The sequence below is a fragment of the Leucoraja erinacea genome, chromosome 6, assembly GCF_028641065.1.
Source record: "Leucoraja erinacea ecotype New England chromosome 6, Leri_hhj_1, whole genome shotgun sequence".
Taxonomy (NCBI): Eukaryota; Metazoa; Chordata; class Chondrichthyes; order Rajiformes; family Rajidae; genus Leucoraja; species Leucoraja erinaceus.
This window is the reverse complement of record NC_073382.1, coordinates 58,128,402-58,149,961: the sequence shown is the minus strand read 5'-3', so window position 1 is coordinate 58,149,961 and position 21,560 is coordinate 58,128,402. Positions and strand designations below refer to the sequence as shown.

The following is a 21,560-nucleotide window of genomic DNA, read 5'->3' as shown; positions in this document are numbered from 1 at the left end:
CCGAATAGTGAAAGGCCTGGATAGAGTGAATGCGGAGCGGATGTTCCACTAGTGGGAGAGTCTACAACCATGGGGCATAGTCTCAGAATGAAGGGTCACACCTTTAAAAAGGAGAGGAGGAGGGATTTCTTCAGTCAGAGTGTGGTGAATCTTGTGGAATTCATTGCCACAGGTGGCTGTGGAGAGCACATGGGTATTTTTAAGATGGAGATTGACACATTCTTAATTAGTATGGATGTCAAGGATTATGGGGAGAAGGCAGGACATTGGGGTTGAAAGGGAAAGATAGATCAGCCATGATTGAATGACAGAGTAATCTCAGGGCTGATTGACCTACTTTTGCTCCTATGAATTATGAAAATGGCCAAACTCAATAGATTTTGATCTTGGAAAAATCAAGAATTATGAGGATGGGGCACGGAAATGATACTTGAGGTGGAAAACCTTAAACGTTGAAGATAGTTTGAAGTTTAAGTTGCCTCATTCAGCTTCTATGTCTTATGTTCAAATAGGAAGGGATATTGGAACTCCTGATTATACATTCCATATGGCAGGTTCCACACGTACATCACCCGCGCATCTTTTTTTACAGAGGACAATGCGTTGCAGTTATTAATCATAGCTGGCAGTTGGCCTAGGAGTGGGATCAATCTCTGCTGTGCAACTTTGTATCATTGTGGATGGAATCCTGTAACTTTCTGAGTTTACTAAATAAATTGTAACGTTGCCTTTGTTTCAAGTCCTGGAGAGGTATTTCAATTTGTAGTTATCTATTAAGGAGATGAAAGTTCTTTGAGTGGCAGAATTGCACCATTTGTAATTGACGTGAGATAGCGATACATTTCCAACCCCGGAATTAGCTACACTGGGTGCACTCGCATGTTGAGTGCTTTTCAAAGTTTTTAGCACTGGCATGTGAACGACACTGAGCTGCGCTATTTCACTATGAAATATGGGCTCTCCTCTTATCAGTAGGGGGTAGCTAAAATTGAAATATTGCAATTCTCGGTAATTAGAAAGGGAAAGAATTGGTAGTTTTTATGTACAATCCTTGCGTCATATGTACAGCTGTCAGAAAAGCTGAGGGTTTTTTTCACTAACTCCACCTCTTTTCAAGAGAGTGATTTATTTCTCTTATAATTCCTCTGACAGCGAAAAGCTCCAACTAGTTTAAACAACATCCATAATTTTGTTAGATCCTGGAGTCTATGCAGGTGTAACATTTGAGTCTGAACTTGTCCAAATCCCCCTCTCACTGCTCTCCCTCTTTCCTTTCCCTTGCTCTTCTGTTTGTTAACACCATTCAGCCTCCGGCTCACCCTTCCTCTACACTCTCAGTCTTGATGCAGGATCTTGACCTGAAATGTCGACCATTCCTTCCGTCACACAGATAGAACATAGAACAGTAGAGCACAGGAACGGGCCCTTAGGGTAACAATGTTTGTACCAAACATAATACTAAGTTAAACTGATCTCATCTGCCTGTACATGATCCATATCCCTCTATTCCCTGCACTTCTATGTACCTCTCTAAAAGCCTCTTAAACACCACTAATATCTGCCTCCACTATAACCCCAGGCAATGCGTATCAGGCCCCTATCATTCTTTGTGTAAAATCTGGCAATGTGCACTTTAACCATATGTGATTTTTTTTCTATTACAAATCTCAAATTGTGGAGGACAGAGGCAAATAAATAAATGATAGAAACATAGAAACATAGAAAATAGGTGCAGGAGTAGGCCATTCGGCCCTTCGAGCCTGCACCGCCATTCAATATGATCATGGCTGATCATTCAACTCAGTATCCTGTACCTGCCTTCTTTCCATACCCCCTGATCCCTTTAGCCACAAGGGCCACATCTAACTCCCTCTTAAATATAACCAATGAACTGGCCTCAACTACCTTCTGTGGCAGAGAATTCCACAGATTCACCACTCTGTGTGAAAAATGTTTTTTCTCATCTCAGTCCTAAAAGATTCCCCCCTTATCCTTAAACTGTGACCCCTTGTTCTGGACTTCCCCAACATCGGGAACAATCTTCCTGCATCTAGCCTGTCCAACCCCTTAAGAATTTTGCAAGTTTCTATAAGATCCCCCCTCAATCTTCTAAATTCTAGCGAGTACAAGCTGAGTCTATCCGGTCTTTCTTCATATGAAAGTCCTGCCATCCCATGAATCAATCTGGTGAACCTTCTCTGTACTCCCTCTATGGCAAGAATGTCTTTCCTCAGATTAGGAGACCAAAACTGTACACAATACTCCAGGTGTGGTCTCACCAAGGCCCTGTACAACTGCCGTAGAACCTCCCTGCTCCTATACTCAAATTCTTTTGCTATGAATGCTAACATACCATTCGATTTCTTCACTGCCTGCTGCACCTGCATGCCAACCTTCAATGACTGGTGTACCATGACACCCAGGTCTCATTGCATCTCCCCTTTTCCTCATCGGCCACCATTCAGATAATAGTCTACTTTCCTGTTCTTGCCACCAAAGTGGATAACCTCACATTTATCAACATTATACTGCATCTGCCATGCATTTTCCCACTCACCCAACCTATCCAAGTCACCTTGCAGCCTCCTAGCATCCTCCTCACAGCTAACACTGCCCCCCAGCTTCGTGTCATCCACAAACCTGGAGATGTTGCATTCAATTCCCTCGTCCAAATCATTAATATATAATGTAAATAGCTGGGGTCCCAGCACATAGCCTTGCGGTACCTTGATGGGTCTTTGTCCCAAACATTAAGAAGGGCACTGTATATAGAAGGTAGACAAAAGTGCTGGAGAAACTCAGCGGGTGCAGCAGCATCTATGGAAAGAAGGAAATAGGCAGCATTTCGGGCCGAAACGCTTCTTCAGACTGAAGAATCAAAAGCAATAATGGGCTCGTCTGGTTATAAGTGGCTAAATTAAATCAAATTTCACATAATGATTTGGATTGTCTGTATATCCTACAAGCACAAAAACATTGTGCATGCATGGATATACACCATTGCTCACACCTACATTCTTCTGATTTCCACAAGATATGGCAAGAGGTTAGACCCAAAGATCACATACCTTACAAGTAACGATGGCAAGAGCAAAGTATGGAGGTGAGAAGGAACTGCCCAAGATTCAAAGCATACCACCTCATCTGTGAAACACAGTGGTGGGGGTGTTATGGCCTGGGCATGTATGGCTGCTGAAGATACAGGCTCACCTATCTTCATTGATGATACAATTGCTGATGGCAGTAGCATAATGAATTCTAAAGTATATAGACGCATTCTATCTGCTCAAGTTCAAACAAATGCCTCAAAACTCATTGGCCAGCGATTCATTCTACAGCAAGACAATGATCCCAAACACACTGCGAAAGCAGCAAATGAGTTTTTCACAGCTAAAGAAATGTTATTTCTTGAGTGGCCAAGTCAATCATCCGATCTGAACCCAATTGCCTTTTTCTGCTGAAGAGAAAACTGAAGGGGAATAGCCCCCAAAACAAGCATAAGCTAAATACAGGCATGGCAGAGCATCATCAGAGAAGACACCCAGCAACTGGTGATGTCCATGAATTGCAGACTTCAAGCAGTCATTGCATGCAAAGAATATGCAACAAAATACTAAACATGACTACTTTCATTTACATGACATTGCTCTGTCCCAAACATTACGGTGCCCTGAAATGGGGGGACCATTCAAAATTCTCGATCACAACGTGAACTGAAAGAAAACTGCTATAAATTCCATCACTTATGTCCTCAAAAACATAACTAAGAATGTCTGGTTATAAATGGCTAAAATAAATCAAATTTCACATAATTATTTGGATTGTCTGTATATCCTACAAGCCAAAAACATTGTGCATGCATGGATATACACCATTGCTCACACCTACATTCTTCTGATTTTCACAAGATGTGGCAAGAGGTTAGACCCAAAGATCAAATACCTTACGAGTAATTGTGTATGCAACGCAATAAGTCTATATCAGCAAGATCTGAAATGTGCACCCACTGTAACACCCCATCACTCACACCTACAGAGTTCCGATTTCCACAAGATATAGCAAAGGTTTAGACCCAACATTCACAATTCATACTTTTTCCAACCGTGAGTCTGCATCAGCAAGATCTGAAATAAAGCCATCTCTGCAGATGTGGTCACTCAGGCCACCCTTCCTGTCAACAAACTAACTCATAAAGTAGCCTAGAACTTCTCACCATAACTTGTTATCTATGTTTATTATCTATTAGTCGGCTGAATGTTTGTCTAAAATAAATACTGACTCACACTTAGTAATAAAATAGTGGACTAAATGTTTATAGTCTCAAGCTTACATAATGTGCAGGTTTTGGAGCCAAAACAAACAAGGACTTCCTTTCTGCCTGTACTAAATTTCCTCTCTTGCCAAATGTCAGCCTTAATCAGAGAGCAACATAGTCAATGTGCATGACCAAATTATGACCTTTCTTTATGTGGTTAGCAGCATAGAGCATCTCTGCAAGGTCTCTCCGTTGGTGTCCTATGAAAGACATATTGAGGGCATCAAGATACAAAACTCAATTAAATTAAATGTACAAAACTGGTGTAGCACTTGAACATATTATCTTCTTGCCCAAGTGTTACAATTGAGCCGGTTTATTTCTTGTAAAACTAAGTAATTGAAATATAGATGTAACGTCTTCTATTTTCCAGTGCAGCATTTACAAAAATTGAAGGATATAAATGATAACACCTTTCAACAAATTTGAAAAAAGCATGATATATTTTCATCACTGCCAAAAATTACTAGCCATAAGTGGCCCAAATCAATGTCAGCGAATCACACAATAGATCACCACAAAATTTGTTAAGAACAACCTTTAACTGAATTCATCAGCACTATCTGTGGGATGGCTATTTATATCATATCTTCTGAATGAAAAAAAAAACACATCTACTGATGCTGATCTTAACCACTGACTCTGAATGTACTTTCACTCTGGAAACTTTCATTTTGCATAGTATTCGCAAATGAAAAATGATGTGGATTGAACTTTCAATTTTAGTACATTTTCCTTTCCTTTATTTTCATAACATGGCGGGAGGGCATTCAGCTCACAGAGTTGTTTTAAGTCAGCGTCAACTCAATCATCCATTTATATTCCCGAATCCTACTCACACATACCCATTAAATCCGCATATGTTCTGGCACTTTGCTACACAAGAGGGTAATTTACAATCATCAAGTAATCTGGCAAACATCACGTCTAGCATGTGGGAGGAAATCAAGGGAAATCCATGTGGCCACAGGAAGAATATGCAAACTACACGTAGATAGCACGTACTAAAGGGCCTGTACCACTTATGCATCCTTGGCTCGCAAATTACGCAACCTCGCCGGCGCGTTGAGGCACACGGGCATCGTATGGCCGCGCGGGGCCGGTCCCACTGAGAAGCGCGGAGGGGTATGTAGTTGTGCGCAACATCGCGCGGGGCTAAAATCTTTGTGGCGAACAAAATCTTCGCGCGCCAACGGCCTGTCACGTCACTGACGGCCAAAGTGGGACAGGCTCAAGACCCTGGCGCGACACAACATCTCACCTCTAACAGCAGCAGAAGCAGGCAAACAATCGCTGAGCTCAGCCTTGGGCTCACGGCCGTTGTGGTCCGGATCCACCCCCACTTCTACTCCCAGAGCGGGGCCAAGAAAATTGAAGACGTACACAGAATGCAGGAGTAACTCAGCGGGACCGACAGCATCTCTGGAGAGAAGCAATGGGTGACGTTGCAGGTCAAGACCCTTCTTTCAGACTGAAGAATAGTCTCGACACGAAACATCACCCATTGCTTCTCTCCAGAGATGCTGCCGGTCTCGCTGAGTTACTCCAGCATTTTGTGTCCGCCTTCAAATGACGTCACGCGCTCCAGACGGCTGTGCGGTCCAATGAAGTCGTGCACGACCTTCGCGGGACCGTCGCGGCTCAATGCGACCATCTGGTTGCATAATTTGCATGCCAATCACATGCAAGTGGGACAGGCCCTTAAGGCAACCGCTCAACTGCTGCAAGACTGTCGCAATACATTACAGAGCAGTCTTCTGAGTGCCATGAGCCAGGAAAAGCCACATGACGAATAAACTGGAAGAGTAATTACATGTATTGAATCAAGTTACGTGATGGGAAATATATGTGCATTCTGAATTGAAATTCTTAGTATAAATGCCCGACAACAAGATTGTTTTAAGTCCAGTCCCACATGGGAAATGCGGTCCCTTACAGTCAAAGTCGCAACACATTAGTCCAATTTAAATCAACAAATACCCTAACAAAATAACACCAATTATTTCAAGTTCTGTTCCTCTCTTCAGTCACCATTCCTTTATCTCCTGAGGTTAACTAGAAAAATGACCAGCAGGCCATACAGAATCTCACGGCTGAAATATACAATGAGATCATACTCATCCTTCACTCAATCACACTTTACTGCTCCACTCCATCTCCTCTGAGGTTTCATATCAAATGAATCTATCTTAACACAAGAATAAACATACTTGAAATGTGTAAATGATAAATAATGAACCAAACTCTCCTGCAATTTGCCTGATTATTAAGGGGGCTCCGGGATTACTGTTTACCTAAATTGGGTGATTATTTGTTTCTGACAGTAATATGGAGCACAAGACCACAAATTCATTGGAGAGGCTCTTCACGGCTTTTATCTCTTAAGTTAACTAGAATTTCAATTATATATTAGAAACAATCCTGGTCCAAATCTAAAAATCATAGCAGTTGGTCTAGGAGTGGGATCAATCTCTGCTGTGCAACTTTGTATCATTGTGGATGGAATCCTGTAACTTTCTGAGTTTACAAAATGAAATTGTAACATTGCCTTTGTTTCAAGTCCTGGAGAGATATTTCAATTTGTAGCTATCTCTTTAGGAGATGAAAGTTCTTTGAGTGGCAGAATTGCGCCATTTGTAATTGACGTGTATTGCGATACATTTCCAGCCCCGGGATTAACTACACTGGGTGCACTGGCATGTTGAGTGCTTTTCAAAGTTTTTATTACTGGCATGTGAAGGACACTGAGCTGTGCTATTTCACTATGAAATATGGGCTCTCCTTCTCTTATCAGTGGAGGGTATCTAAAATTGAGGGTCTCAATTTTTGTGCCAAACATAATACCAAGTTGAACTGATCTCATCTGCCTGTACATGATCCATGTCCCTCTATTCTCGGCACTTCTATGTGCCTATCTGAAAGCCTCTTAAACACCACTCTAGTACAGGCATGTGCCATCAGGGTAGACAAGGTAGGCAGTGCGTACCCTGACTAAAATTATAAAATGGTAATTATGAATTATAAATAGTAAAGGCACGGGAGAATTATGCCTACCAAAGAGATCGATCTCTTAAGTAGGCATAATTCTCCCGTGCCTTTCATCCGCAGTACATGTAACACGCAGAAGTATGTGCAGCTCACGTGCTGTCGACGCTGCTTCAAGCCGTCAATGACAACAGTCTATGAACGCAGCTGAAATTCTGCCTTTGCACCGAGGACTGCGTGCATGTGCTGCGTAGCATACTGCGCATGCACAGCGCAAGTTTCTTGGTGGTATTTCAAACGTGGATTGTCATTATCTTAAGGGTGTCTTAAGAGACAAAGAGAAGAGTAGAGTTTGTGTACAAATAATGTGGCAAGTAAATTTCTTTGAGTTATATGTTTTTAAATACTTTATTAAGAGATAAGGCTTTTGAAGACAAATTACTTTATAAAAGTCAACTGACTGCCTACTGGAGAGAACAATCTGCACAAGCGTGGTTTTTAAAGATTTTTTTATGTCGACTGACAGACTACGGAGAGGAGAACAATCTGCGCATGCGCGGTTATTATGAGTTTTTTAAAAGCCGACTGACTGCCTACCCTGAGTAATCACCCACGGCACGTGCCTGTTCTGGTATCTACCTCCACTACTACCCCTGGCAATACGTATCAAGCCCCTATAATTCTTTGTGTACAAAAAACACATTGCCTCGCACATCTCCATTCCACTTTCCCCCTCTCACCTTATACTTATGCCCTCCAGTGTTGGACATTTCCACCCTGGGGAAAAAATATTCTGACTGTCTTGATTTGCTGAGTTCTTCCAGTAGCTTGTTTTAAGCTGCAGATCTTCAGCCTCTGTATCTACATTTTATTTTTGCATCTGGAGAGCATGACTCATTGATACTTCAGTTTCTGCTTTGAGCAAATTGATGATGTGGCTGTAAATTATGCTGAGGAATGTTTAAAAAAATTGATATTTTCCCCCTCTATATCTGAAATTAGTACGTGTCATAATTTTGCACGATCTGACTGTTTCAAATAAAGGTTTCCTTTAAAATTATTTTAGATTAATTTGTCAGAAAATAATTTTATCATTCACACCTTGCATGAAAATGGCAGAAAATTGTCCAGGTTTCTTCTGCCGATAGAAAAATAGACGAATCCAATTCAGCCAATTACAAGTCTGTCAGTTTACTCTGAATATGAAAGTAAATGGTGGAAGTTTTGTTTGTTAGCATTATCAAGTGACATTTTCACACCAATCCTTATCGATCCTTATCTAATCCTTATCTCAGGCTCATTGATCTTCAGCTTGGACTTTTCTCCAGACTTCATCAGACTCTTGAGAGCTCAATTTGACATCAATGTAGCATTGAGGTGAGTAATGTATTCCTGCAGAATTGAAGTCATGAAAATATGATACCAATGGGAATCCAGTAGTAAGTTCTTCACGTCGTGAAGCCAATATCACACACAAATGAGGATGGTTGCGTTTGTTGGAGGTAAATTATCTCAGCCCAAAATGCTGCCGGAGGTATTCCTCAATCTAGTTTACAGATACAGTGCGAAAACAAACCCTTCGGCCCACCGAGACCATGCCGACCAGCAATCCCCACACACTAACACTATCCTACATACACTGGGGACAATTTACAATTTTACCAAACAAACCTGTATGTCTTTGGAGTGTGGGAGGAAACCGGAGCAGCTGCAGAAAACCCACAGTCATGGGGAGAACATACAAACTCCATACAGACAGCACCTGAGGTCAGGGTTAAAAATAGAAACATAGAAAATAGGTGCAGGAAAGAGGCCATTCAGCCCTTCGAGCCAGCACCGCCATTCATTGTGATCATGGCTGATCATCCCCTATCAATAACCCGTGCCTGCCTTCTCCCCATATCCCTTGACTCCACTAGCCCCTAGAGCTCTACCTAACTCGCTCTTAAATCCATCCAGAGATTTGGCCTCCACTGCCCTCTGTGGCAGGGAATTCCATAAATTCACAACTCTCTGGGTGAAAAAGTTTTTTCTCACCTCAGCCTTAAATGCCCTCCCCTTTATTCTAAGACTGTGGCCCCTGGTTCTGGACTCGCCCAACATAGGGAACATTTTTCCTGCATCTAGCTTGTCCAGTCCTTTTATAATTTTACATGTTTCTATAAGATCCCCCCCTCATCCATTGAATCTGGGTCTCTGATGCTGTAATTCTATGTCGCTCTTCTAGGGAGATGCTAACTGCATTTCGTTGTCTCTGTACTGAACACTGCACAATGACAATAAAGTTTGAATCTGAATCTGTAAGGCAGCAGCTCTACTGCCTCGGCACCATTTTGCCCAATGAGCGTTTCGCTCATTGTGCCCTCGTTCCAGCCATTTTTAGTTGCAACATCAGTGACTTCCATTGTAAGGTCAGAAATATGGATGTTCATTGATGATGAATGATGAAATTCCATTCTCTAGTCTTTAGCAAATTAAGCTGTCCATTCCTGCATGGAGCAACCCTTGGTAAACACTAAATTATGGGCCAATCTGTGGGAAATTTCATTTATCTCACTGAAGTGCTAATCAAATGACTAGACCCAACTAGAGAGAGTCAAATCATGTGATACTCTTGATAGTCAGTGGAATAATATTGCTGAGTTGTCCTCTGTCAAAATTCTTTGGGAAGATAACCATTGACCAGAAACCTAACTGGGGGATCCACAAAAATATTGCACCGTGAAGGTGTCAAATGTTAGGCATTGTGCCATGAATGTCCCACTTCCTCACACTTTCCCTTGCAACCGCAAGAGATGCTACACCTGTCACTTTACCTCCCACCTCTACTCCATTCAAGGACCCAAGTAGTCGTTCCAGGTACGACAGAGGTTCACCTGCACCTCCTCCAACATCATCTATTGCATCTGCTGCTCTAGATGTCAGCTGATCTACATCGATGAGACCAAGCGGAGGCTTGGCGATCGTTTGGCCTAACACCTCCGCTCGGTCCGCATTAACCAACCTGACCTCCCAGTGGCTCAGCACTTCAACTCCCCCTCCCATTCCGTATCCGACCTCTCTGTCCTGGGTCTCCTCCATGGCCAGAGCGAGCACCACCGGAAATTGGAGGAACAGCACCTCAAGTTCCGCTTGGGGAGTCTGCATCCTGGGGGCATAAACATTGAATTCTCCCAATTTTGTTAGCCTTTGCTGTCTCCTCCCCTTCCTATCTCTTCCTCAGCCCTCGGGCTCCTCCTCCTTCTTTTTCCTTCCTCCCACCCCGCATCAGTCTGAAGAAGGGTTTCGGCCCGAAAACGTTGCCTATTTCCTTCGCTCCATAGATGCTGCTGCATCTGCTGAGTTTCTCCAGCATTTTTGTGTATCCTCACACTTATAAATCGTTTTACCTTTACAGATTATGACAGGCTACTTTCCATTTGCCTGAGTCAGCCGCAACAACACTCGAGATTCATCGCATACTAGGTCAAAGCAGCCCACTTGTTTGAAACCCATTCACCTTCCCAACATTCACTTCCATGTTGAAGTGCGTACCATTTATATATTGTATGAAAGCTAAAAGCTGAGACATGCCAAATTTCCATAGTCTTCTGAGGAAGTAGAGATATTTGATGTGAAAATGTGTTTGAACCAGGACATGTTGTTGGTGATGTTTACATCAAGGAACATGAAGGTCTTGATCATCTCCACCTCAGCACTATTGATGCAGACAGGACCGTATATTCCAAACTCAAAGTCAAAGACCAACTGCTTTATTTTGAATTTGAGGGACAGGTGGTATCATAGGTCATGTGATAGGAGCAGAATTAGGCCATTGGACCCATCAAGTCAACTCTGCCATTCAATCATGGCAGATCTATGTCTCCCTCCTAACCCCAATCTCCTGACTTTTCCCCACGACCCCTGACATCCATACTAATCAAGAATATATCTATCTCTGCCTTAAAAATATCCATTGACTTGGACTCCACAGCCTTCTGTGGCAAAGAATTCCACAGATTCACCACCCGCTGACTAAATAAATTCCTCTTTGTCTCCTTCCTAAAGGAACATTCTTTAAAGGATTTGAGTATAGGAGCAGGGAGGTTCTCCTGCAGTTGTACAGAGTCTTGGTGAGACCACACCTGGAGTATTGCATACAGTTTTGGTCTCCTAATCTGAGGAAGGACATTCTTGCCATAGAGGGAGTACAGAGAAGGTTCACCAGACTGATTCCTGGGATGTCAGGACTTTCATATGAAGAAAGACTGGATAGACTCGGTTTGTACTCGCTAGAATTTAGAAGATTGAGGGGGGATCATATAGAAACTTACAAAATTCTTAAGGGAGTTGGACAGGCTAGATGCAGGAAGATTGTTCCTGATGTTGGGGAAGTCCAGAACAAGGGGTCACAGTTTAAGGATAAGGGGGAAATCTTTTAGGACCGAGATGAGGAAAACATTTTTCACACACAGGGTGGTGAATCTCTGGAATTCTCTGCCACAGAAGGTAGTTGAGGCCAGTTCATTGGCTATATTTAAGAGGGAGTTAGATGTGGCCCTTGTGGCTAAAGGGATCGGGGGGGTATGGAGAGAAGGCAGGTACAGGATACTGAGTTGGATGATCAGCCATGATCATATTGAATGGCCTACTCCTGCACCTATTTTCTATGTTTCTAATTCTGAGGCTATGACCTCTAGTCCTAGACTCTCGCACTGGTGGTGACATCCTCTCCACATCCACTCTATCCAAGCCTTTCACTTTTCGGTACGTTTCAATGAGGTCTTCCCCCCTTATTCTTCTAAACTCCAGCCCAGTGCCATCAAACGCTTGTCTTGTCTGGGGTCTTGTCGTCATGCTACTAAACTCTCTATTTCATTCTTGTATTCCGTTTAGTTTTTGCTTGAGATCTGGCTCACTATGCTGAGTGTCACCTTCACACTTGTAGATGGAATGAAAGCAGAATTTGTGTGTGTGTGTGTGTAAATGTTTCTGTGTCTTTAACTGTGTGTTTGTGCATCTTTATGCATGTATTTGTATGTCCATGTGTGTATGCTAAGGGTGGGGTGTGGTTTCACAGAAACTGCTCACCATCAGATTCAGAATGAGAATTAAGGAGGGATTTCAATACTCCCTTGCCTGTGGCACCCACATTCCTTAATAATATATTCTGAAAAGTTAATTTCAGTTTTGCATCCTCAACAACCTGCAATTTACGGTCTCCCAAAGTGAGTAATTTTTCCTGAGAAAATTATGTTTCGTCTGCAGTTCAGACTTCTCCAATTTAATTTAACTGATGCATCAGATTCTGTTTGAAGCTGCTTAGTCGTTTTATGATTATTGATAAAGGAGACAGAAAATTTTCAGTTCAGTCGAGTGGAATCCCTGGGATGCCATATGGTTTGATGTGGAGACATAGAAGCTGCCAGATTAGAATTTATTATCCTTGTTTTCGGTTTTTACTATTCACGTGTTGAATCTCTCCTCAAGAGAAGCTGTAAGTAGTCGATTTGCATGAAACATTCTATGAATATTTTCCCATCAGGGTATTTTTTTAATTTTTTAAATAATCATTGCAGGAAAATGACATCTTCAATTCTTGTGCCCCTGTTCGGCTTCCTCACATTGACGTTGGCTTCACCTCCATCATTCAGTCTACCTACAGGTAAGTCGAACCATACTGCAAGAGATTCTGCTTAATGTAAACAATTCCAGGCTGTAGAGTAATGACGTCTCTAATCACAGAAAAATCAAATTCTAACTCGTCTGTACGTCTATTCAATGTGTTCAATGGTGCTTCATTGTCACGTTTGTACTGCACAGTGAAATTCTTTTTGCATGGATCGCACATGCACGAGTTGCCAAATTCTGGTGCCATTTACAAAAAGTCCAAAGTCCGATCCACGCTCTTGATGTATTGAAGCGGCTCCTGGTCCAAGTAAGCCCCTGATGTCCCTCTCCCCACCTGACTGCCATTGTTCCCCAAGGGAGCCTCCTGCAGCCACCCTTGAAGGTGCTGGATGCAATACCCCAGTCCCTCTCCTACCGGCTTGCTTGCATCCATTGTCGCCAGCTGCTCCCTCCTCCTCGGCTCTCCGGTCTTTGGGGCCAAGCTTGGTGGCTTCTGCGATGGTGCAATCTGTGGCCCACCAAGTCTTTCTTTGCCGCAGTGAGCCAGGCCTGTCATCGCGCATGACCACAGGGGGGCACTGCAGCTTCCCTCAATAGGTCACGAAGCATGTGAAGGACACTGAGCTGTGCTATTTCACTATGAAATATGGGCTCTCCTTCTCTTATCAGTGGAGGGTATCTAAAATTGAGGGTCACAATTTTTGTGCCAAACATAATACCAAGTTGAACTGATCTCATCTGCCTGTACATGATCCATGTCCCTCTATTCTCGGCACTTCTATGTGCCTATCTGAAAGCCTCTTAAACACCACTCTAGTACAGGCATGTGCCATCAGGGTAGGCAAGGTAGGCAGTGCCTACCCTGACTAAAATTATAAAATGGTAATTATGAATTATAAATAGTAAAGGCACGGGAGAATTATGCCTACCAAAGAGATCGATCTCTTAAGTAGGCATAATTCTCCCGTGCCTTTCATCCGCAGTACATGTAACACGCAGAAGTATGTGCAGCTCACGTGCTGTCGACGCTGCTTCAAGCCGTCAATGACAACAGTCTATGAACGCAGCTGAAATTCTGCCTTTGCACAGAGAGAGGAGAGGAGAACAATCTGCGCATGCGCGGTTATTACAATTTTTTAAAAGCCGACTGACTGCCTACCCTGAGTAATCACCCACGGCACGTGCCTGTTCTGGTATCTACCTCCACGACTACCCCTGGCAATACGTATCAAGCCCCTATCATTCTTTGTGTACAAAAAACACATTGCCTCGCACATCTCCATTCCACTTTCCCCCTCTCACCTTATACTTATGCCCTCCAGTGTTGGACATTTCCACCCTGGGGAAAAAATATTCTGACTGTCTTGATTTGCTGAGTTCTTCCAGTAGTTTGTTTTAAGCTGCAGATCTTCAGCCTCTTGTGTCCCTGTATCTACATTTTATTTTTGCATCTGGAGAGCATGACTCATTGATACTTCAGTTTCTGCTTTGAGCAAATTGATGATGTGGCTGCAAATTATGCTGAGGAATGTTTAAAAAAATTGATATTTTCCCCCTCTATGTCTGAAATTAGTACGTGTCATAATTTTGCACGATCTGACTGTTTCAAATAAAGGTTTCCTTTAAAATTATTTTAGATTAATTTGTCAGAAAATAATTTTATCATTCACACCTTGCATGAAAATGGCAGAAAATTGTCCAGGTTTCTTCTGCCGATAGAAAAATAGACGAATCCAATTCAGCCAATTACAAGTCTGTCAGTTTACTCTGAATATGAAAGTAAATGGTGGAAGTTTTGTTTGTTAGCATTATCAAGTGACATTTTCACACCAATCCTTATCGATCCTTATCTAATCCTTATCTCAGGCTCATTGATCTTCAGCTTGGACTTTTCTCCAGACTTCATCAGACTCTTCAGAGCTCAATTTGACATCAATGTAGCATTGAGGTGAGTAATGTATTCCTGCAGAATTGAAGTCATGAAAATATGATACCAATGGGAATCCAGTGGTAAGTTCTTCACGTCGTGAAGCCAATATCACACACAAATGAGGATGGTTGCGTTTGTTGGAGGTAAATTATCTCAGCCCAAAATGCTGCCGGAGGTATTCCTCAATCTAGTTTACAGATACAGTGCGAAAACAAACCCTTCGGCCCACCGAGACCATGCCGACCAGCAATCCCCACACACTAACACAATCCTACATACACTGGGGACAATTTACAATTTTACCAAACAAACCTGTATGTCTTTGGAGTGTGGGAGGAAACCGGAGCAGCTGCAGAAAACCCACAGTCATGGGGAGAACATACAAACTCCATACAGACAGCACCTGAGGTCAGGGTTAAAAATAGAAACATAGAAAATAGGTGCAGGAAAGAGGCCATTCAGCCTTTCGAGCCAGCACCGCCATTCATTGTGATCATGGCTGATCATCCCCTATCAATAACCCGTGCCTGCCTTCTCCCCATATCCCTTGACTCCACTAGCCCCTAGAGCTCTACCTAACTCGCTCTTAAATCCATCCAGAGATTTGGCCTCCACTGCCCTCTGTGGCAGGGAATTCCATAAATTCACAACTCTCTGGGTGAAAAAGTTTTTTCTCACCTCAGCCTTAAATGCCCTCCCCTTTATTCTAAGACTGTGGCCCCTGGTTCTGGACTCGCCCAACATAGGGAACATTTTTCCTGCATCTAGCTTGTCCAGTCCTTTTATAATTTTATATGTTTCTATAAGATCCCCCCTCATCCATTGAATCTGGGTCTCTGATGCTGTAATTCTATGTCGCTCTTGTAGGGAGATGCTAACTGCATTTCGTTGTCTCTGTACTGAACACTGCACAATGACAATAAAGTTTGAATCTGAATCAGTAAGGCAGCAGCTCTACTGCCTCGGCACCATTTTGCCCAATGAGCATTTTTAGTTGCAACATCAGTGAGTTCCATTGTAAGGTCAGAAATATGGATGTTCGTTGATGATGAATGATGAAATTCCATTCTCTAGTCTTTAGCAAATTAAGCTGTCCATTCCTGCATGGAGCAACCCTTGGTAAACACTAAATTATGGGCCAATCTGTGGGAAATTTCATTTATCTCACTGAAGTGCTAATCAAATGACTCGACCCAACTAGCGAGAATCAAATCATGTGATACTCTTGATAGTCAGTGGAATAATATTGCTGAGTTGTCCTCTGTCAAAATTCTTTGGGAAGATAACCATTGACCAGAAACCTAACTGGGGGATCCACAAAAATATTGCGCCGTGAAGGTGTCAAATGTTAGGCATTGTGCCATGAATGTCTCACTTCCTCACACTTTCCCTTGCAACCGCAAGAGATGCTACACTTGTCACTTTACCTCCCACCTCTACTCCATTCAAGGACCCAAGCAGTCGTTCCAGGTACGACAGAGGTTCACCTGCACCTCCTCCAACATCATCTATTGCATCTGCTGCTCTAGATGTCAGCTGATCTACATCGATGAGACCAAGCGGAGGCTTGGCGATCGTTTGGCCTAACACCTCCGCTCGGTCCGCATTAACCAACCTGACCTCCCAGTGGCTCAGCACTTCAACTCCCCCTCCCATTCCGTATCCGACCTCTCTGTCCTGGGTCTCCTCCATGGCCAGAGCGAGCACCACCGGAAATTGGAGGAACAGCACCTCAAGTTCCGCTTGGGGAGTCTGCATCCTGGGGGCATAAACATTGAATTCTCCCAATTTTGTTAGCCTTTGCTGTCTCCTCCCCCTTCCTATCTCTTCCTCAGCCCTCGGGCTCCTCCTCCTCCTTTTTCCTTCCTCCCACCCCGCATCAGTCTGAAGAAGGGTTTCGGCCCGAAAACGTTGCCTATTTCCTTCGCTCCATAGATGCTGCTGCATCTGCTGAGTTTCTCCAGCATTTTTGTGTATCCTCACACTTATAAATCTTTTTACCTTTACAGATTATGACAGGCTACTTTCCATTTGCCTGAGTCAGCCGCAACAACACTCGAGATTCATCGCATACTAGGTCAAAGCAGCCCACTTGTTTGAAACCCATTCACCTTCCCAACATTCACTTCCATGTTGAAGTGCGTACCATTTATATATTGTATGAAAGCTAAAAGCTGAGACATGCCAAATTTCCATAGTCTTCTGAGGAAGTAGAGATATTTGATGTGAAAATGTGTTTGAACCAGGACATGTTGTTGGTGATGTTTACATCAAGGAACATGAAGGTCTTGATCATCTCCACCTCAGCACTATTGATGTAGACAGGACCGTATATTCCAAACTCAAAGTCAAAGACCAACTGCTTTATTTTGAATTTGAGGGACAGGTGGTATCATAGGTCATGTGATAGGAGCAGAATTAGGCCATTGGACCCATCAAGTCAACTCTGCCATTCAATCATGGCAGATCTATCTCTCCCTCCTAACCCCAATCTCCTGACTTTTCCCCACGACCCCTGACACCCATACTAATCAAGAATATATCTATCTCTGCCTTAAAAATATCCATTGACTTGGACTCCACAGCCTTCTGTGGCAAAGAATTCCACAGATTCACCACCCGCTGACTAAATAAATTCCTCTTTGTCTCCTTCCTAAAGGAACATTCTTTAAAGGATTTGAGTATAGGAGCAGGGAGGTTCTCCTGCAGTTGTACAGAGTCTTGGTGAGACCACACCTGGAGTATTGCATACAGTTTTGGTCTCCTAATCTGAGGAAGGACATTCTTACCATAGAGGGAGTACAGAGAAGGTTCACCAGACTGATTCCTGGGATCAGGACTTTCATATGAAGAAAGACTGGATAGACTCGGTTTGTACTCGCTAGAATTTAGAAGATTGAGGGGGGATCATATAGAAACTTACAAAATTCTTAAGGAGTTGGACAGGCTAGATGCAGGAAGATTGTTCCTGATGTTGGGGAAGTCCAGAACAAGGGGTCACAGTTTAAGGATAAGGGGGAAATCTTTTAGGACCGAGATGAGGAAAACATTTTTTCACACACAGGGTGGTGAATCTCTGGAATTCTCTGCCACAGAAGGTAGTTGAGGCCAGTTCATTGGCTATATTTAAGAGGGAGTTAGATGTGGCCCTTGTGGCTAAAGGGATCGGGGGTATGGAGAGAAGGCAGGTACAGGATACTGAGTTGGATGATCAGCCATGATCATATTGAATGGCCTACTCCTGCACCTATTTTCTATGTTTCTAATTCTGAGGCTATGACCTCTAGTCCTAGACTCTCCCTCTGGTGGTGACATCCTCTCCACATCCACTCTATCCAAGCCTTTCACTTTTCGGTACGTTTCAATGAGGTCTTCCCCCCTTATTCTTCTAAACTCCAGCCCAGTGCCATCAAACGCTTGTCTTGTCTGGGGTCTTGTCGTCATGCTACTAAACTCTCTATTTCATTCTTGTATTCCGTTTAGTTTTTGCTTGAGATCTGGCTCACTATGCTGAGTGTCACCTTCACACTTGTAGATGGAATGAAAGCAGAATTTGTGTGTGTGTGTGTGTGTGTGTGTGTAAATGTTTCTGTGTCTTTAACTGTGTGTTTGTGCAACTTTATGCATGTATTTGTATGTCCATGTGTGTATGCTAAGGGTGGGGTGTGGTTTCGCAGAAACTGCTCACCATCAGATTCAGAATGAGAATTAAGGAGGGATTTCAATACTCCCTTGCCTGTGGCACCCACATTCCTTAATAATATATTCTGAAAAGTTAATTTCAGTTTTGCATCCTCAACAACCTGCAATTTACAGTCTCCCAAAGTGAGTAATTTTTCCTGAGAAAATTATGTTTCGTCTGCAGTTCAGACTTCTCCAATTTAATTTAACTGGTGCATCAGATTCTGTTTGAAGCTGCTTAGTCGTTTTATGATTATTGATAAAGGAGACAGAAAATTTTCAGTTCAGTCGAGTGGAATCCCTGGGATGCCATATGGTTTGATGTGGAGACATAGAAGCTGCCAGATCTCAAGCAGAACTTATCCTTGTTTTTGGTTTTTACTATTCACGTGTTGAATCTCTCCTCAAGAGAAACTGTAAGTAGTCGATTTGCATGAAACATTCTATGAATATTTTCCCATCAGGGTATTTTTTAAATTTTTTAAATAATCATTGCAGGAAAATGACATCTTCAATTCTTGTGCTCCTGTTCGGCTTCCTCACATTGACGTTGGCTTCACCTCCATCATTCAGTCTACCTACAGGTAAGTCGAACCATACTGCAAGAGATTCTGCTTAATGTAAACAATTCCAGGCTGTAGAGTAATGACGTCTCTAATCACAGAAAAATCAAATTCTAACTCGTCTGTACGTCTATTCAATGTGTTCAATGGTGCTTCATTGTCACGTTTGTACTGCACAGTAAAATTCTTTTTGCATGGATCGCACATGCACGAGTTGCCAAATTCTGGTGCCATTTACAAAAAGTCCAAAGTCCGATCCACGCTCTTGATGTATTGAAGCGGCTCCTGGTCCAAGTAAGCCCCTGATGTCCCTCTCCCCACCTGACTGCCACTGTTCCCCAAGGGAGCCTCCTGCAGCCACCCTTGAAGGTGCTGGATGCAATACCCCAGTCCCTCTCCTACCGGCTTACTTGCATCCATTGTCGCCAGCTGCTCCCTCCTCCTCGGCTCTCTGGTCTTTGGGGCCAAGCTTGGTGGCTTCTGCGATGGTGCAATCTGTGGCCCACCAAGTCTTTCTTTGCCGCAGTGAGCCAGGCCTGTCATCGCGCATGACCACAGGGGGGCACTGCAGCTTCCCTCAACAGGTCACGACTCGCCAGGTCTTCCTCCATCTGGCCACCGGTTCTCGACTCCACGGTATCCCGGGAGCCTTCTGCCACCACGCGGCATCTTGGGTACCATCAATTAAGTGGAATTGGTGGGTGTTGCTTGTCCTTGAACACCAAAAAAACGAAACGACTCATGGCATAATAAATGGCTATCGCTTGACAAGTAGTGATTGAAAAGTTGATTTTTAGATTTTGTCATTTAAAAGAAATATTTCCAAGTGTACCACTTGTTGCTTAATTATTTAAACTATAGTTCTTTTGTGTACAGTTCACTTAATCGTATGGGTAAGTACAAATCAAAAATGTTTATGGTTAAGTCTTCGGATATTTTTCTCACTATCACTTGAGAACACATTACTCTTCCAAACAACTTTCATCCATCAAACCAAGTATACACATAATCTAAGAAAGCAAAATCATCCAAGATGGTAGAGAAAGGAAAACCTAACTTGCAAACAAACAAACAACAATTAGATTATGTAACCTAATACAGGGAATAGTCCCGGGAATAGTCCCCGAGGATTGGCGTACTGCGCATGTTGTTCCATTGTTTAAAAAGGGTTCTATGAGAAAACCTAGCAATTATAGACCTGTTAGTTTGACTTCAGTGGTGGGCAAATTAATGGAAAAGATACTTAGAGATAATATATATAAGCATCTGGATAAACAGGGTCTGATTAGGAACAGTCAACATGGATTTTTGCCTGGAAGGTCATGTTTGACTAATCTTCTTGAATTTTTTGAAGAGGTTACTAGGGAAATTGACGAGGGTAAAGCAGTGGATGTTGTCTATATGGACTTTAGTAAGGCCTTTGACAAGGTTCCTCATGGAAGGTTGGTTAAGAAGGTTAAACTGTTGGGTATAAATGCTGGAATAGCAAGATGGATTCAACAGTGGCTGAATGGGAGAAGCCAGAGGGTAATGGTGGGTGGCTGTTTGTCGGGTTGGAGGCAGGTGACTAGTGGGGTACCTCAGGGATCTGTGTTGGGTCCTTTGTTGTTTGTCATGTACATCAATGATCTGGATGAAGGGGTGGTAAATTGGATTAGTAAGTATGCAGCTGATACCAAGATAGGGGGTGTTGTGGATAATTAAGAGGATTTCCAAAGTCTACAGATTTAGGCCATTTGGAAAAATGGGCTGAAAGATGGCAGATGGAGTTTAATGCTGATAAATGTGAGGTGCTACACCTTGGCAGGACAAATCAAAATAGGACGTACATGGTAAATGGTAGGGAATTGAAGAATACAGTTGAACAGAGGGATCTGGGGATAACCGTGCATAGTTCCTTGAAGGTGGAATCTCATATAGATAGGGTGGTAAAGAAAGCTTTTGGTATGCTAGCCTTTATAAATTGGAGCATTGAGTATAGAAGCTGGGATGTAATGTTAAAATTGTACAAGGCATTGGTGAGACCAAATCTGGAGTATGGTGTACAATTTTGGTCGCCCAATTATAGGAAGGATGTCAACAAAATAGAGAGAGTACAGAGGAGATTTACTAGAATGTTGCCTGGGTTTCAACAACTAAGTTGCAGAGATAGGTTGAATAAGTTAGGTCTTTATTCTCTGGAGCGCAGAAGGTTAAGGGGGGACTTGATAGAGGTCTTTAAAATGATGAGAGGGATAGACAGAGTTGATGTGGACAAGCTTTTCCCTTTGAGAATAGGGAAGATTCAAACAAGAGGACATGACTTCAGAATTAAGGGACAGAAGTTTAGGGGTAACATGAAGGGGAACTTCTTTACTCAGAGAGTGGTAGCGGTGTGGAATGAGCTTCCAGTGGAAGTGGTGTCGGCAGGTTCATTGGTATCATTTAAAAATAAATTGGATAGGCATATGGATGAGATGGGAATGGTATGGAGGGT

General features: G+C 42.8%; 1 protein-coding gene across 1 annotated transcript in view; it reads left to right on the top strand.

The window, feature by feature from the left end:
• The window catches only part of LOC129698191 (interleukin-1 receptor type 1-like), a 57,314-nt gene that overhangs the window by 13,522 nt on the left and 22,232 nt on the right, over positions 1-21,560 (top strand). The window contains exons 2-3 of the mRNA XM_055637145.1: positions 8,596-8,677; positions 12,859-12,944. Of these exons, the coding sequence (XP_055493120.1) occupies positions 8,596-8,677; positions 12,859-12,944 (168 nt within the window). The remainder of the gene's footprint in view (positions 1-8,595; positions 8,678-12,858; positions 12,945-21,560) is intronic.